The sequence below is a fragment of the Onychomys torridus genome, chromosome 13, assembly GCF_903995425.1.
Source record: "Onychomys torridus chromosome 13, mOncTor1.1, whole genome shotgun sequence".
Lineage (NCBI taxonomy): Eukaryota > Metazoa > Chordata > Mammalia > Rodentia > Cricetidae > Onychomys > Onychomys torridus.
The window spans coordinates 32,508,685-32,526,489 of record NC_050455.1 but is presented as its reverse complement, the minus strand read 5'-3'; the positions used below and the strand labels follow the sequence as shown (position 1 = coordinate 32,526,489).

At 40.7% G+C, this 17,805-nt stretch overlaps 1 protein-coding gene across 1 annotated transcript in view; it reads left to right on the top strand.

The window, feature by feature from the left end:
- Positions 1 to 551: 551 nt before the first annotated feature.
- The window catches only part of Dpysl3 (dihydropyrimidinase like 3), a 108,783-nt gene continuing 91,529 nt past the window's right edge, over positions 552 to 17,805 (top strand). Inside the window, exon 1 of the mRNA XM_036204424.1 lies at positions 552 to 1,099. Coding sequence (XP_036060317.1) covers positions 722 to 1,099 — 378 coding nt within the window. The 5' untranslated portion in view covers positions 552 to 721. The remainder of the gene's footprint in view (positions 1,100 to 17,805) is intronic.

The following is a 17,805-nucleotide window of genomic DNA, read 5'->3' as shown; positions in this document are numbered from 1 at the left end:
GATGATTTACATGTAATCCAGTTCAGGAACTTGCTTGAAGGTGAAGGTTTGTGAGACGATTCTGGAACCGGGTGTAATTTTGAGATTGGATGAGGCAGTCCTAGGTAGGACCAGGACCAGGAGTCTGTGGTAAGTTTAAGTAGTTAGCTTCTAGATACAAACATCTTGGGCAATTTGCCTTGTGTCCACAAGAGGATCAAAAGTGTGTGTGTGTGTGTGTGTGTGTGTGTGTGTGTGTGTGTGTGTGTGTCAGGAGTTCGAGTAGGCACACAGGGCTTGTGTGCCCATGTACCCGAGTTTTTCAGCCTGAATTATTTCTAAGGCATCTGCATTGTATCAAAGTGTGAATTAAGTCCCGAAAGCTGGCTTGGCCAGGGAGCCTGTGTCCGTATCCGTGCTGCGCGCGACAAGTTTGGTTTGGACCTGGGACTGGAGCTGAGGCCACATTAGGGCGGCGGAGTAGGGGGGTGGGGGGGGGGGCGGTGGCCGAGGAGGTGCGGCTGGAGCGGGCGGGCGGTCCCGGGGGCTATCGGAGCCAGGGCTTCGGCTAGCTAGCTTGGCTGGTTGGGGACAAGCAGGAACCGGAGCAGCACTGCCGCCTCTGGCGCGAAGGCTCAGGCGCCTCCTCCCGCCCCACCACTGTGGGCTCTGTGCACGCTGCCGGCTGCTGCTCTCTCCAGCCTCTGAAGAAGAAAGCCGGTGAGCCGCTGTCGCTTGAACCATGGCTTCGGGCCGAAGGGGCTGGGACAGCTCCCACGAGGACGATCTGCCTGTGTACTTGGCCCGGCCGGGCACCACGGATCAGGTCCCCCGGCAGAAGTACGGAGGCATGTTCTGCAACGTGGAGGGAGCCTTCGAGAGCAAGACGTTGGATTTCGATGCCTTGAGCGTGGGACAGCGCGGCGCCAAGACTCCCCGGAGCAGCCAGGGCAGCGGCCGCAGCGCGGGGAGCCGGCCAGGGGTGGAGGGGGACGCGCACAGGGGCCAGGGTCGGGAGGAGAGCAGGGAGCCAGCGCCTGAGTCGCCCAAGTCCGCTGGGGTGGAGATCCGGAGCGCCACCGGCAAGGAGGTCCTGCAAAACCTCGGTCCCAAAGACAAGGTAAGGGAGCCCGGGACTCTCCTGCGCTGGCCCTCGCCCCCTTCCCCAGGATCAGCCGCCATGGCCCGGGCACAACTTTCTTGCTCACACTTTACAAGGAGATGGGCGACCGGGCTAAGAAAAAGGGCGTCCGAGGGTGGGGGGGGGGGGGAGGCAGGTTTCTCACGTGTCTCCAATTGTTTCATCCCCCTGTGTACACTACAAGAGTCTCAGGCCTGGGTCGTCACCCCAGCCACCCAGCTGCACCCCTGGCCAGTGAGTTCTGGGTGGGTGTGTCAACCCTGCCAGTCTGGGCAGACTTAGTGATTCTCAGACTCTCCCTCTGAGGAACTAACAGCACAATTGTCTTGGTCCCCCTTGGCCCCAGATTAAAACTGAACCCAGATCACCAGGGCAGAGGGCAGATGATGCTCAGAAAATGGGGTCATCTCTGTAGAGTTTGGATTAAAGCATAGAAGGAACGCCCTCTTCTCTGACTTCTCCTGAAACTTTTGGGTGTGGGGCCACGAAACACCCGAGTCTTCGTGCCTCACTTCAGTGGTAGCATGACGTTTCACATCTGTGTTTATGAAGAGGGTATTTGTATACACAGCTTGGCACAAGCCTGGGTCTCAAGGGATGCAGCTGTCTCTGTAAAAATATTACATATTTGAAAATAGAAGGGGGTATTCAGAGAGCATATTAAACTAGCACAAGCTGCCGGCCCCCTGCCGCTCTTACATGTGTCAAAGCTAATTTCGTCTCTGTGTGTTTTAGAGGAAAAAGCTCACACCGTACTCAACTGTTTGAGATTACTGTGATGATTTATGTGTTTATTTCATAGAAAGTCAGAGGCGCGATTCAGAAAATTCAGGGCCGGCGGAGGTCTGGAGGAGTCATAGCTCAAATCGTAGGTTTGAGTTGGGGAACAGTAGTCATCAGAAGCCCTCACCCCAGTCTGGAAATGGCTGCTCAATCCACACACACACACACACACACACACACACCCATGTATTATTCCTCACTAATGCCATCATGAATAATATCCTGCAATGGAAATGTCTGCTTCCCAGTGATTACCGTTAATACTCATCCTGCTCTGAGCTGTTTTTCCATTAAAATGCAATGAGGTAGTGAAGGGACAGCTTATCTCTCCCTGCTTCGATTTTGGGTAGTAGCTTTTTGTTTTGTTTTGTTTTGTTTTGTTTTAAAACGAACTTTTAAGTACTGCTACCAACCAGGGAAAGCAAGACTCGAAGCTAGTGCTGTGTAGAAGAGCCCTTGGCAAGGTAATGTCAGTGTCCCTTGGAATTACTCATCTACTTCATGATTTTTACATCCTCCTTTGACTAGGAGACTCCTTTAGGCCCGGCCCACTAGTCCTTTTAGGGAAAGTGTCTGGTATTTTAGAAAGGCTTTGGCAGATTGCTCAACTGAAGAATAGCCCTTTAGAGAAAGGCAATTGCTTCTCTCCATGTCTAACCTCATCACTCTTAAAATGTTCCTTTCCTGGCATGAAGGGGGGCAGGAGGGTATGGAAAAGGTCAGAAACAATTGGTGTGAGTCAGGATATTCCCCTTGCTGGAACACCCCTGATGTAAGCCAGATAATATGCTTGGTTTGCAAGACTAAAGCATGGTAACTAGAGAAAGGAAAATGTTCTTCCTTCAAATCAGCAATTCTCCCGTTTTGTTCCCTCTCACAAACTCCATACTTTTGGCTCCTAATTGAAAAATAATAATATGACTTAGAGATCAGCACAGTTTCTGGAGCTACATGGGTTTTTAAGTTCAGGCTTGCCGTCTGCTTCATGCAGTCCATGTTATTATCTCTAATTTTATTTAATCATACTGTTTAAAGAAACACACAGAGGTTATCTAGCTCTATACTTGATGGTTATTCCCTTGAGGCTAGGGACTGTGTGTTTGGATTTATCTCTGTGTCTGGGATGCCTGGCATATTGGAGGTGTTTGAGACATGTTTGATATTAAAACTCCTTATTAAAAACATCTGCTTTTCTAGACTGATGCAAAATGACATCTGCACTGGCCTAAATACTGCTTTCATTGCTGGGGAGCCCACTACCTCATGAAGGAACTTCTGAACATCTCAGATCAGAAAGTTAACCAGTTTCCTCACCTATATAGTTTCTGCAGGTTGTCCTTAGTTCTTACCTTAGAAGAGTATGTATTTCCTTATTCAGAGACATTTAAAAGACTTTAAGTGTGTGGTTTGGCTCTTAAGTCTGTCTGAAAAAAAAAAAAAATGGGCAATAACATAGAAGCAAGACCTAAGCCTCCATGGCTCCACAAAATAATAACACCATCTTCCTTTTCTTGTACCTGCCAGCTGTCTACAAGGGTCACAAAGGGAAGTTCAGTTCATGATTGTCCTTGAGAGATCATCTCCACACATCAGCCATGGAAAGAGTCTATGGCTAGTTGCACACAGACATGGAAACTTTCTTGCAGAAGTAATGAATGTAATGGAATCTCTGCTTTTATTGGTTAAAGCAGATACATGGCTTTAGAGGGACTAGGGGAGTACACGCTTACCACAATCCTGTAAGACTAGAAATAATTTATAAATAGCTCTACTATCTGTCCGAGAACTAGGGATAGACTACAGGGGCTGGGGGAGTTGACTTCATCCCCTCTCCAATAATCTAATTTAAGCCTGTAACTAAGTCTCCTCGTGCTCTACGTTTCTCATCTACAAAATGGTAACAGTGACTGCTTTGTTTATAACAAGAATTTAGCATGTAATCAACTTCATTTCTCTTTATATGTTTGAGGGCAATTTCTCTCTCTCCTTCTCTCTCTCCCTCTCCCTCTCCCTCTCCCCCTCCCTCCCTCCCTCTCTCTCTGTCTCTCTGTCTCTGTCTCTGTCTCTGTCTCTGTCTCTCTGTGTGTGTGCGCGCGCGCACACACGCACAAAAGAAAACACGTGAATGTCTGCTTATCTATCTGTCTGTCTATTTGTCTCCGCCTCTGCCTCTGCCTCTGACTTTCTCTAGGGTCTGACTCTAGCCCAGGGTAGCTAGGAACTCATTTGTAGTCAAGGTCCTTAAACTTGTGATGACCTTCCTGCCTCTGCCTACTGAATGCTTGGGCATGAGCATCTTGCCTTTATCAGTCTTATAATCCATAGCTTCCTTACCTTCCTCCTGTAAGGGCATTCCACTGTTGTGATTTCTTTCTCAGTCTATGCTTGTTGTATTAATTTTCTTCTGAGAAGACAGTGCCTTGGCTTGTGAACTGAACCTGGGACTCCAGATGGGATGCAGCCATGGCAAAATGCATTAAGCTGCTTAATTTTCTGGATTTACACACAGCATATGCTTGTGTTGTACGAGATTACAGCTAATGATTAAGTATCTGTGTCTTATTGTCTTCATACTAAGCTCCTTGTTACTCAAGCCTTTGGAAACTCTTCTTCATAAGCTCCTGTCACACTGAGATGGTCATCCCATCTGGTTCAGTTAAATTTTTTTTAAAAAATGTAGAATTTTGTTTTCTTCCCTGTAGATTCAGCATTCTTAGTTGCCTCCTCTAACTGATGAGTACTTTTGAAGCTGTAGTCTATGACATAGCCCCACCAGCTTTATGCCATCTACAGACTTGATAGCAAGTACCATCTTTCAGGCACTTTCTCATATAATATATTATATAATATGTTATAATATATAATATAATATATAATAAAGAAATTATTGCATGTATAAGGAAGTTAAAACAGACACCAAATAACCCCAAATCAAATAGATGATAAGTAGAGAGCAGCAGAATCCAAACTCCAACTTTTCTAATCAGTGCTCTTTGTACACAGTGAGTGGCATTATTATTCTAATTTCAGTAGCCTGAGCATTGAGCCAGCTCCTGACATGTTAAGATAACACCAAGCAAGAACAGATCTTCCACCAACACCACTAGAAAACTGCTGTCTTGCCGTGTGCTCATTACTCAGAGAAGCTTTGGGCTGAGTCACTCAACCCATGAGGACAGTTGATGCAAGATCCTTATTTGTCCAAGCCCATCTAAATCTACTAAGAGATTATGGAGAAGTATGTAACTAAAAAAAATCAAGATACATTTTGTCCCTGAAATACTAATCACCATACCCTTCTTAAGGGAATGAGTGTGTTTAGTAAATTGTGAATAGGTTTATTTAAAAAAGCATTTGGCAGAATAAAAATGTAAAAAGTTTTCTGCGTTATACAGCGAATGCCCAATTCTTGCTTTAGGCCACCATACCAGCTAATTTTGTGATTCTAGACCTACGAGTAAATGGTTATTTTAACAATGTGCTTAAACTTTACTCATGGTAGACACTCATACTTGCCAAAGTCTTCCAAGGTTGGCTTCCACTTATGATATGACACCAAGTGCATAGGAAGGCGATTTTAAGTTTTTTTTTTTTTTTAAAGCACTTTAATCATTTCTTAAGATGCTTTTCTGCCCAAGTGTAATTTTCAAAGCAACAAGAAAATTACCAAGAGGAGAAGAATTATGACACACTGTCTGCAAGAACAAATGATACCTCAAAGGCTTTTTTATCCAGGGAAAACAAAGCCATGACACTTTGATTACATGGGTTTGCTGCTGACTCAGTTCCAGGGATCTTGGCTCATTGCTGGTTCCCTGTTTCCCATGTGAGGTTCTTCAGTACAAGATGTTTCTCCTATGAAGTCAGCCAAGGCTCTGGGGGTAGAAGAGAGAATTTGAACAGCAATAACAAAAAAATATGTGGACCCTTACTTTTTTTGTCCTGAGTTTTAAGTGTCCAAATTAGGTTGGTATTCCCTTCCTTACCCTGCAAAAGTGATGATCACTGGAAATAGAAGTGCAGATTTATAAAGGCCCCTGGCTGTCAGAGCCCAGGCCCAGTAGTGCAAATGAACTATAGGAGTTAGAGTTCCAAGTACTCTAACACAAGAGAGGATGTATGTTGCCTAGGGAAAAAGAGATCTTGCTTTTCCAGATCACAGGATCGCCTTGAGTCCAGTGTTCTTGCACCTGAAACTGAAGTGTTTGAAAACCCTCAGCACTGTTGGAGAGTTTGGCAGTGGGTTTTGAGGAACATACAAAACATGTCTTCTAAGTAATGCTACAATTGGCAGGGTTCCCTCAAACTAATGGTCCCTGGAAACTGGGTTTTGCTGACTGCTCTTATAATGTATAGGATGGCTGGAGTGCTGTCTGTTAGGGTTTCTGTCAGCGACTCCTGGAGCTGATACTGGTCTTGATTTATTTCTGCTGGGCATCCTTTTGTAGAAATGTCCCTGTGGGATGCATATAAAGCTTCCCGGAAGGAGAAAACTGACTGAGAGGAGTACAAGCTGAACCTCCACTTCTGCTTGGGTGGATTAGAACTTCCTAAATTAAACTCCAAGGAAAATAGTGTTAAAATATATCTCTGTTCTTTGTGTGATCACATGGCATTTTGAAACACAGTTCAACTTCATTGGGAGAACAATAAAAAGAAGTAGGGAGAGCAAACAAAACCAGAAAAATTATTAGCAGTCTCAGCTTCCAGCCCCAACCAAGTTACTAGCTGGACCTTTGCCAACTTGTCTCCCTCCCCTCTAAGCTATAGTTTCCTCCTTCCTGAAATGAGAGGGCTGGTCCAGAGGGTTGCTATGGTAATGGTGCATAAACATTTCTGACTATGAAGGTCTTATCTAAAATTCTGAACATGTTTGATATTCTGTATGCCTGTGTGCACACATATTTATATATAAAAATATGTGTATATATGTGTATAAACACATTATATTCAAAATATTGTGTTGATAGAGTATGAGAACTCTAGAATGCAAGCAGCAATGTAAGCTGTAAGATAAGAGTGTTGTGGGCAGAGGAGAGGACTCAGTGGGTAAAGAGCTTGCTGTGCATGGATGAGAACCTGAGTTTGAAAAGCAGTACTCACATGACATCCAGATATGGTGGCATGTGTCTGTAACCCCAGCATGGAGACACATAAACAGACATACTCTAGGGGATCCTTTACTAGCCATCTATACAAAACAGAAATCAACCTCCAGCCTCCACTCTTGCAACACACACACACACACACACACACACACACACACACACACACACACACACACCATGGGGAAAAGGAAGCGAAGAAATATCAGAAAAGATACAAGTATAATTCTTGTTCTTTTTTCTCTTTACCCTGGTGGGTTTTGTCCATTCAACTGGGCTAGTGGGCTAGTGTTTGCAAGCAAGTGCTCTCTAAACCAGAGACATAGAAAGGACAGTTATGTTCTATCACTGTCAATAATGAGTTCATTGTTACCCAGATCTTTAATGATGTAGCCCTCTTACTGAATAGTTTCTAGGAGAAATTTTCAAAATGGTGGAGCTGAAACACTTGTGAAAAGGCCAAGGGAAAATAGATTTTGGTTTGTGTTCATCATTGTCAATGTGTGGGATTGGATGGACTAAAGAGGTCCAGCTTAGCCAGGTGGTGGTGGCACACACCTTTAATCCCAGCACTCAGCAGGCAGAGGCAGGCAGATCTTTGTGAGTTCAAGGTCAGCCTGGTCTATAGAGTGAGTTCCAGGGCAGTCTAGGCTACACAGAGAAACTCTGTCTCAAAAACCCAACCAACCAACAAACAAAAGAACATAAAAAGAGGTCCAGTTTAAAGAGCACTGTAAGTAACATGAGAGTTCCCAAACCACCCTTTCCCATTTGTCTGTTACTAATTTATAACAGACAATTTATTGAATCCCAACTATATAGGTACACATGGAAGAAAAAAAAAAAAAAACAAAGACAAATTAAACTATGTACTGATGCATGTCTACAGTTCCTGTTATTCAGGAGGCCCAGGTAGGCGGTTTGCTTGAGGAGCGTGAGATTCATTTAAGTATCACATTAAGAACCATCTCAAAAAAAGAAAGGAAGGAAGGGAAAAATGATAAATCAGATAACAATTAGAAAACATTTTTAAAAAAAATGCAAGCCTCTATTTCTTCATAATCTTCCAGAGAAGCTCCATGAACACAATAGTGGATTTTTTTTTTGTTAATCTTTGCATAACACACACACACACACACACACACACACACACACACACTTCTGAATTTAGTGGAAAGATGTAGTAATGTAGTATTTTTGTGTTTAAGTTCCCTTTTCCTATATACCACAGTTTGAATGTGGTTGCCATCACCCCAATTTGTATGTTAAAATGCATACCTTTGTGTGATGGTTGTGGGGGAGTAGGGCCTTCAGTTCCTTTAGTCCCTGTGAATGGACGGGATTCAGTGTCTTTATGCAAAAGACCCCGTGAGTGGCTCTGGCCTTTCCACCATATGACCCAGCCATGAGGTTTCTTCTGTAAGTCAAAAAGTATGCCCTTGCCAGACAAGGAATCTGCCTTGATGCTTCACTTAAGAATAAGAAATAAAGATCTGTTGTTTACATGCCACATACTTTGTAGTGTCTTATTACAGTAGGGTGAAATGACTAAGCTACTCAAAAACAAAGCAAGTCAAAACAAATGGCAGTAACAACAAAATCCTAGCCAAGGCTTTCAGCCGCTTGAGGTGGAAACACAGAATTGCAATGCACTTCTGTCCCCATGTGCACACTGGAGTCGTTACTAGCACAGTATTTCCCACAGTGGATGCAGTTATCCTGACACAGCATCAGCATCTAAAGGTCTGTAGTTCACAGTGGGATTTGCTCTGGGTGTTTTACTTTCTATAGATTCAGACAAGTGTACAAACAATTCTCTACCATTCTAGCATCTTACAGAATAGTTTCACTCTGCCTAAAATCCTTGGTGCTGTACCTATTTATCTCTACCTCTCCCGTGACCCATTGTAACCACTAATGATTGTCCAGTTCAGTCTTAACCTTTCTAGTATATCAGATGAAGTCATCCTGGGAAAGTTGATTCTAGGACCACCTGGATACTGACATCTAGGGGTACTCAAGTCCCTTAAGTTTGCTGTCTTTATCTATTGGTGGGAAACTAGTAGATGTAGGGAGCTGACTGTAATTAGGATAATACACTATTTATCCTTCCCATATAGGCTTTTTTTTTTTCACTGAATTATACAAATGTTAGTTTCTTCCATGTCTCTCCGTGGTTGATGGCTCATTTTTTTTAGTATGGAATAATATTGTGTTGTTTGGCCATGTTATAGATCATTTATTTTACCACTAAAAGGAGTAAAAGTAGTCCCAAATTTTGGAAATTATAAATAAGGTTACTTTACTTATGTTAACAGATTTTGTAAGAACAAACATTTTCATTTGAGTAAATAACAAGGGGCATAATTGATTAATCATTTGGCAAGTGTGTATTTGGGTGTGTGTCAATTTGCATGCTATCCAGTGAGAATCCTACTACTCAGAAAGTTGAATAACTTTTGCAGTTGACAGTCTTCTACATCTAATAAGTGTAATGGCATCTTGTTTTTTAACTTGCATTCTCTGAAGCATTCTTTTATCTGCATCCTTGCATCTGTAGATCTATTGTGGGAGTCTTTATAAGGGCTTTGGTCCATGTTTTAATCACATTGTTTACATTCTTTTTTATTTTATTTTTTTGCTTTTTTTGAGACAGGGTTTCTCTGTGTAGCTTTGCACTTTTCCTGGCTCTCGCTTGGTAGACCAGGCTGGCCTTGAACTTACAAAGATCTACCTGCCTCTGCCTCTCGAGTGCTGGGATTAAAGGCGTGCGCCACCACAGCCTGGCTTGTTTACATTCATATTGTTGGATTTTAAGAACCTTTTATGTTTTGAATCTCTCTCAGATGTGTCTTTTGTAATTATTTTCTTCCATTGGTTTCTCTTCTTGCCTTGATATTAACTTCTTACAAAGTTCTTAATGTCAATGAATCTCAGCTTATCAAGTTAGTTATTTTGTGGATTGCAAAGTTGGTATTGTTTCTAAAGCACCATCTCGCTCCCAAGGTTGTCTGTGTTTTCTCATGTGTTATCTTAGAGCTTTGGAGTTTTTCATTTCTCATTTATGTCTGTGCTGTGTGAAATGAATTTACACAAATGAAGTAAAGATTGCATATGTTTTTTCACATGGGTGTTCAGTTGTTTTAGCACCATGTATTGAAAAGAAACTTACTTTGCTCCATTGTAATATCTTTGCCTCTTTGGAATAGTCAATTGACTATGTGTCAATCTATTTCCAGGCTATTGATTAAGATCCATTGCTCTTTTGTCAATACCACTCTGTCTTAATAACTGTAGCTTTGTACTATATTTTAAAGCTAGGGAGGGTCAATTACTTTATCTTTATTCTTATCCTTCAAAATGTGTTAGTTATTCTGGGTCTTTTTCATTTCCAAATAAACTTTACAGTAATTTTGGCAATAGTCACAAAATGATTTCCTGAAAATTTATACAGGCATTGAATCTGCAGATCAAGTTGTAATATACTGATAAGTTGACAACATCACGTCTTTATAACTATGAAGATGGATGATTTGTTCATTCATTTAACTTTTTCTTCATAATTTCACCAGCTTTCCTCATATACATCTTATGCATGCTTTGTTAGACTTACAGCAATTTATTTGGGCAGTGCTATTGTAAATAATAGTGTTTTATTCAAGTCCAGCTGTTCAATGCTGTTATATAAGAAAGCAAGCTAGGTGGAGGTGGGACACGCATTTAATCCCAGCACTTGGGAGGCAGAGTCAGGAGGATCTCTGTGAGTTCGAGGTCAGCCTGGTCTACAAAGCGAGATCCAGGACAGGAACTAAAACTACATGAAGACACCCTATCTCAAAAAACCAAAAGGAAGGAAGGAAAGAAAGAAAGAAAGAAAGAGAGAGAGAGAGAGAGAGAGAGAGAGAGAGAGAGAGAGAGAGAAGGAAGGAAGGAAGGAAGGAAGGAAGGAAAGAAAGAAAGAAAGAAAGAAAGAAAGAAAGAAAGAAAGAAAGAAAGAAAGAAAGTTGACTTCATACATAAATCTTGACTCCTGTATACTTTCTGTCATCCTTAGTCCTAGGAAGAATTTTTGAGCAATTATTATTTCTTTATTTTCTACATAGATAATCATGTGATTAATGCAAAAAGATGGATTGTTTCTATGGGAATGACTTTTCTGAATAGTGCTGCCTGTAGCTTGCCTTTACTAACCAAACTTTCACCCAACTTGTAACCAAATCAATAATGTGCTTTGAGATCATTTATAACTATGTACTCATTCTGCTTATATACTGTATACCCAGCTGCTTATGATTAATTAACCTTTAAGGAAAACAATATAATCAGTCTTACTTGGATGCAGTGTAATTAACTCCTACAGCTCAGCTAGGTGCACACCTGTAATTTTTCTGTGTTCCCCATTTCTCTCCCCATAGCCTATCCATGCTCTTCCTTCAAGTTTTCTCAGTTTTTATCATGAATAATACTAGGTTTTGTAAATTGCTTTTTTTGCATTTATTCATATAATTATGTAATTTCTTTTCTTGTTTACCCTGCTGAAACTATGTACTGCATTAACTGGTTTTCAAATGTTGAACAAGTTTTGCACATTTGATGTAAATAACACTTCACTGTGGTATATAATTATTATTTACATTTATTATTGTATTTGATTTTCTAATTTACATTGAGATGTTTTTAAATTATATCTACAAGAAATATTAGCATATGGTTTTCTTTCTTCTAGTCTATGCCTCTGTCTTTAGTATTACTATAATGTTGATCTTTAAAAAAATGTATGTATGTTTCTATCTTTGTCTGTGGAGAATTGTAATAATTTCTTTTCAAAATGTTTGGAAAATCCATCAATGCACCCATTTAGTCTCCATGCTTTGGGTTTGAGGTTACTAATTATTAGTACTACTTGTTTAATAGATACAGGTCTACTCTCTTAAATTTTCTGTTTCTTCTGGTGTGAGTTTGATAAATTGTGTTTTTGAGGGAACAGGTACCTTTCATCTAAACTATCAAAGTTGCTGTTCATAATACTTGTTTATTAATTTTCCAATAGCCATGAGATATCTAACGATGCCTGTTGCTCTCTTTATCCCACTATATTCCTCCTGTATGGAGTCACCAAAACATCACAGCTCAGTAGAATCCAGCATGTGACACTAGCTTAGCTAAGATGAACATTGAAAGTGAAATATACAGCAGTGAGAACTGAGATCAAACTATGGAAACAGAGTTTGGTCAAATCCACAAGGATGTCATAGTATCAAAGCAAAAAAAGAAAATGTCAGAATCTATGAGATACAGAGAAGAAGCTGAGAGCCAGAACAAAGGGAAGGAGAGACACACAGTTATCATTCTGCACCCCAGCTGCCTAGTGATCATTTCCATTGGCCTCTGTGCCCTCTGGGTACATTCACTAAGGGTAGGTGTTAGAGTCAGGGCTTAATCCAACTCCTAGGGTCCCACACACTGTTATTATAAATGATCTTTATTGAAAGCAGAGCCATTTGGTTTATTTCCAAGAAGCTTAAGTATTCTAATGAAAAAACATGCCATGCTTGTGCTGGGTTATAAGTGGGCTAGAGAGGAGTTCTTTTCCTCTGGGTAATATTCCCACTTCCTGGCACTTAGATAGTAATAAATAAAACCAGTGCAATGGAAAGTTGTGTGATAAATGGATATTGCTTGAGAATAAAAACATAATTGATGAATAATAATATATCATAAGTTTGTTGGGGATATAGTTTTCTTCTACACACTACCCAAGGGGAAATTATGAAGACAATCTGTACTACACTATAAAATCTTTTCAGTGATACTTCAGGGTGAGGAGTGAGAGTGGGAAGTTTGGATTGGGTATAAGGGGTTTTAAATGAAGATAGTACATCCAATAAACATGCTATCAACCAAGACTTTGTAATTGAATGATGTCTTTCATTTGTGTAGAAAAAAAAGTATGTGAACTTTTCCCATAAAAACCAGTTAAGTAACTAAGCCTTTATAAGCTATACTTTATAAGCTATAATATATGTGCTCAATTATCCAATTGTGTATAGCAAAAATATTTATAGAAAAGAAATATACACACAAACACACATACACACACATATATATATGTATGTATATATATATATGTATATATAAACTATATGCCAATGGTGCTTTATTCACAAAGAGTGGCTTATTTATAGGTAGTTTATCAATCTCCTATATTTCCCTTGACTACAAGAAAAAAGTCACAAGTGTGTGTGGGGGGGTGTGTATGTGTGTGTGTGTGTGTGTGTGTGTGTGTGTGTGTGTGCGTGTGTGTATGTCTTTGCCTGCCTCTGTATCTCTCTCTGTGTGTGCATGTGCACATACATGCATGCATGCTGTAGTCAAGAGCAAAGCAAACCCTAACAAGTTTTCAAAGAAAAGATTTAGAACTCTGAGGTAAACATTGTAATTGAGCAAGGAAATCTGAAAGGCATTTTAGATTGTTCCTCTTTCAGATGCCTGAGATTGGAAGAGGAAATTAAAAAAAATAAATACATTCTTTCATTTACTGAAGAGGAGAAAAATGCAAGATATTCAGAGAATGCAGATTTATGAAGTGAAACAAGATTTGTTAAAAAAACAAAAACAGGAGAATGGGGAAGGTCGAAAAGGACTATCTGTAAATTACAGAGGGAAAGAAACAAATAAAGGAAGTCTGTGTGCTTAGGAAGGAGGGGCTGACCACAAAGCTCTGCTAGGATGCTAGAAAAGGGAGAGCTTGGAAAGCTATAAATATCTGCAGCTGCAAGGAGAAGAGGTACATGGAAAGAGTTATGCACAGTACATGATATCATTAAGTGGATGGAGACAAGGTTAGTCTCATTCACACCTAAGACATGTCAACTGAGTCAAGCAATAGTTTGAGAGCTGAAATAACGGCTCACTCAAGACATATGGTTCACACTTTGTAGGGAAAGAGTCTCCTTTGGGAGAGTAAGATGTTGACCCATTAGATGTGTGTTCACTGTTCAGTAGACTTGACCTAAATCAGAAATTTAGCCAGAGCTGGGACTGACTACTGGGGACAGTCAGTGAGAATCAATGACCCTCCATTTGCTCTTTCACTTACTCTTTGGCTCATTCATGGGTCCATCAGATTTTCACTGAGCGTCTGTCATTTGCCCCTGCGTGGGTCAACTCACCAATCTATGAGGTTCTTGAAAAGACTGGATAAAAAAGCAAAGAAACCTTCAAATATGAAGGCTCAGAGGAGCACCAAGAGCTCTTCAGGTCAAAAGATGAGGAAAGCAGAAGACTGGTGGCTTCAGAGAGATAGGCAGCATGAAGCAGATTCACCCAACTAGACTGTGTGTTCTTGATGGGAAGCAATTTTAAATTTCAGTTTCAAAGTTTGGGCTCACTGTCTCACTTAACATGTAAATAAAATAAAATCTTGAGAGGGAAATAAGGATGAAAATTTTTTAAAAGTGCATATTATATGAAAACATTGCACTTCAATTGTGGATATATATAACATCCAATTACCTTTGATGATACAAGGTATGTTTATAAGACTCTGTAATCATGAGAAATAACTAGTTCTAAGACGTTTACAATTACCCCTGAAAGAAGACTGTATGCCATTCAACATTTTCTTGCCATTCTTTCTTCCCTCTAGCCTCCAACATCTACTAGTTGCTTTATCTTGTTATGTATTATCTATCCTGGATATTCCACATGAGTATATTGTATGATATGTATGCTTTGTGTTTCTTTTCTTTCATTTAATGTAATGTTTTCATAAACATTTTGTGTTCTCTGATATAACAGTACTCTATTTTTATGGCTGGATAATGTCCTATCATATGGGTACGGCAGAGTTTATTTTTCCACCATGAACACTGGATGTTTTCCACATTTTTTACTCATTGTGAATAACAGTGAGTCGGGTGCTTTGTAAAGCTCTGTGTGTTTGCTAATTTAATTTTGCTGTATCCACACACATTCTCAGAGGGAACCACCATAGTTATACCCACTTCATGTGTGAAGAAGGTTATTCATCAGGTCAACATCTCACTCATGATGGAAAGTTTTTAGTGTGTATTAATTTACACAGTTAGTAGAAAACACCTATTAAAGGGTGGGATTTTGACCTAAATTTCCTTCTCCTCATGTGAGCAGTCTTTCCAGTCTCTCTCAGCTTTACTCTGCATGAAAGAACATATCCCATGCTACTAGCTGTCGTCTGCAGGGTTCACTCAAGTTGTATATGTTTAGTGTATTTGGTATACATCAGTTTAGTCAAATCCCTCTGTTGAATAACACAAGGAAATGAAGAAGAATTGGAGATTGTGTTTGAAAAAGACACCCTATGGGATTTTAATAATAAATATGCAATATAACTGGAAATATTAAGTAACGGAATTATAAATAAAATACGACACAGATAAACCAAACTACACAGCCAAGACAGATGATGTTGCAGAATGATGTGAGAAAGCACTCCACCTGATTCCCTCTCCCAGTCTTCAGAAAGAAGGCCTTATCAGTTCCTTTGGCAGGAAAACTATAATTTAGAAAGAATTCATAATCCTCATGGAGCCCAAAGCTGAAATCAATCTATACCTCCAAACCCAAACACAGCTACAGCTTTAAGAAACTGAGTATAACTCAACAAAATTCTATCAGTGATACGTTTCTGAGTAGAAAGATAGTGGGGACCATGTTTCCTTCTATTTCTTCCTTGTCCTTGAGTTATGTTTCTAATGAATAAAACCAGTACAAGGCAGAGAAGATGGTTCAGAGGGTAAAGCATGTGCTATGAAAGTTTGAGGACCTGAGTTCAAATACCTATATCCCCGGGCACCCACATACAAACTGGGCATGGCCATATCTACCAATGATCCCAGCCCCACCCACACACACATGCACACACCAAAATAACATAATTAAATTAGTTTAGATTAAAAATAATGAACTTCGCCGAGTGGTGGTGGAGCATGTCTTTAATCCCAACCACTCGGGAGGCAGAGCCAGATCTCTGTGAGTTCGAGGCCAGCTTGGTTTACAGAGTGAGATCCAGGACAGGCACCAAAACTACACAGAGAAACCCTGTCTCAAAAAACCAAAATAATAATGATAATACTGATGATGATGAACTTCTTTTGGAAAGAAAAAGAATCGCAGAGGCTAGAGAAGTGGCTCAGTGATTAAGAGCACTGTGTGCTCTTCTAAAGGATCCAGGTTCACTTCCCAGTGTGCAACCATGGGGGCTCACAATTGTTGGTGACTCTAGTCCCAAGGGATACGATGTCCCCTTCTGACTTCTTAAAGCATTGAACGAATCTGCTGAACAGACACACATTTGGGCAAACATTAATACACATAAAACAGAAATAAATAATGTATATGGATGCAAAGAAGAACTTTAAACCTCTCGTGCCCATCTCAGAAAAATAAGGAAGCATGCAGGAGAGAATCTGCACATGGAAGGTGCCATCTGTGGTTTGTCTCTTTATCATCCCCACATTTGAGAGCTATTGATGGATGCTGACTGTTCTTCCTCTCTACACAAGCATTTCCACTTCACTGTTCTTCTGGTTGAGAAGGTAGTTGACAAACCATGCCCAATCATGCACAATTATAGCCCAGTCTTGTGTGACGCTGGTGGAAAAGTGGGACATTCAGTTATTCAAACGATATAGCTCAATCTTCCTGACACATATCCAGAAATTGTCAGCTGTTATTTCAGGTTATTGCAGTGAGCACTAGCCCGGGGCCTGCTTCTGCCTGTACCATACATCCTTTACAAAGGGCTTGAGAAATAACCCTCCTCTGTATTGTTTATACAAAAACAGTATTAGCTTGTTATTGTTGCTGTTGATAGGAACAACTTCATAAAAATTATTCATTGTCTCCAAGGACTTGGTTGATGTTTGATTCCAAATTTATTTCTTCTTTTAAGTTTCATCTCTTTGTTTAATCAGCAGTGATGTGGCTTCACAATAGCTGTAATATTGTCATAATTTCCATAGAAACCATCTGCAAAACTGAAAACATAGGATTACACCCTCCCTGCAGGCTGAGGTAGATGGGTGAGAAGGCCAGATGGGTGAGAAGGAAACAGGCTCTCAGTGAGCCATGAATCACTTGGTGGGGGAAGAGATGGTGGGAGAGGAAATCACTTTAGAGAAAAATTGTGTTTGGTGCATTCTTAGCCACAGGGTGAAATCCCCTAATGAAGTGGCTAGTGGTGTGAGGCGCTTTCTAAGGCCCATGTTTGATTAAGTTGCTTACTGGGACCTGGTACTAAGAAAGCTGAAGACAAAGGACTCTTCCTCTGGGGGCTGCTGATCTCACAGTCCATCAGCCACAGAAGAGAGAGAGCCCTAATGTCCTGGTCAGCTCCTGTGTATGAAAAGACAGAGAGCTGGGTCTAGCAACACTCACCTACAGGGACAGACCTTTCACATGACTGTCTCATTACACCTGCATGATATCCCTGAGGGCAAGGCGTTCTTATTCTTGTGTTATAGGTGAGGAGACTGGGCGGTTCTCCAGACCTCACCGTCCTTTTGAGTGTTTTTAGGGCCTCTTTCCCACACCCTCAAAGCCAGGTGAGCATCACCTGTGTGTGTGTGTGTGTGTGTTCCTGGGTGCATCTCTGTTTAATAATGATTATATTGTAATACAAATATTAGCTAACTCTCCTTCACTAGCCTGGGAGTGGAAACTTTGAGTGTAATGTCTTTAGCACCCAAGTCAGACCAACCCATGATTTACACAATAGTCCTCAACTTATCCTTTTGATAAAGTTAACTAGTAAGT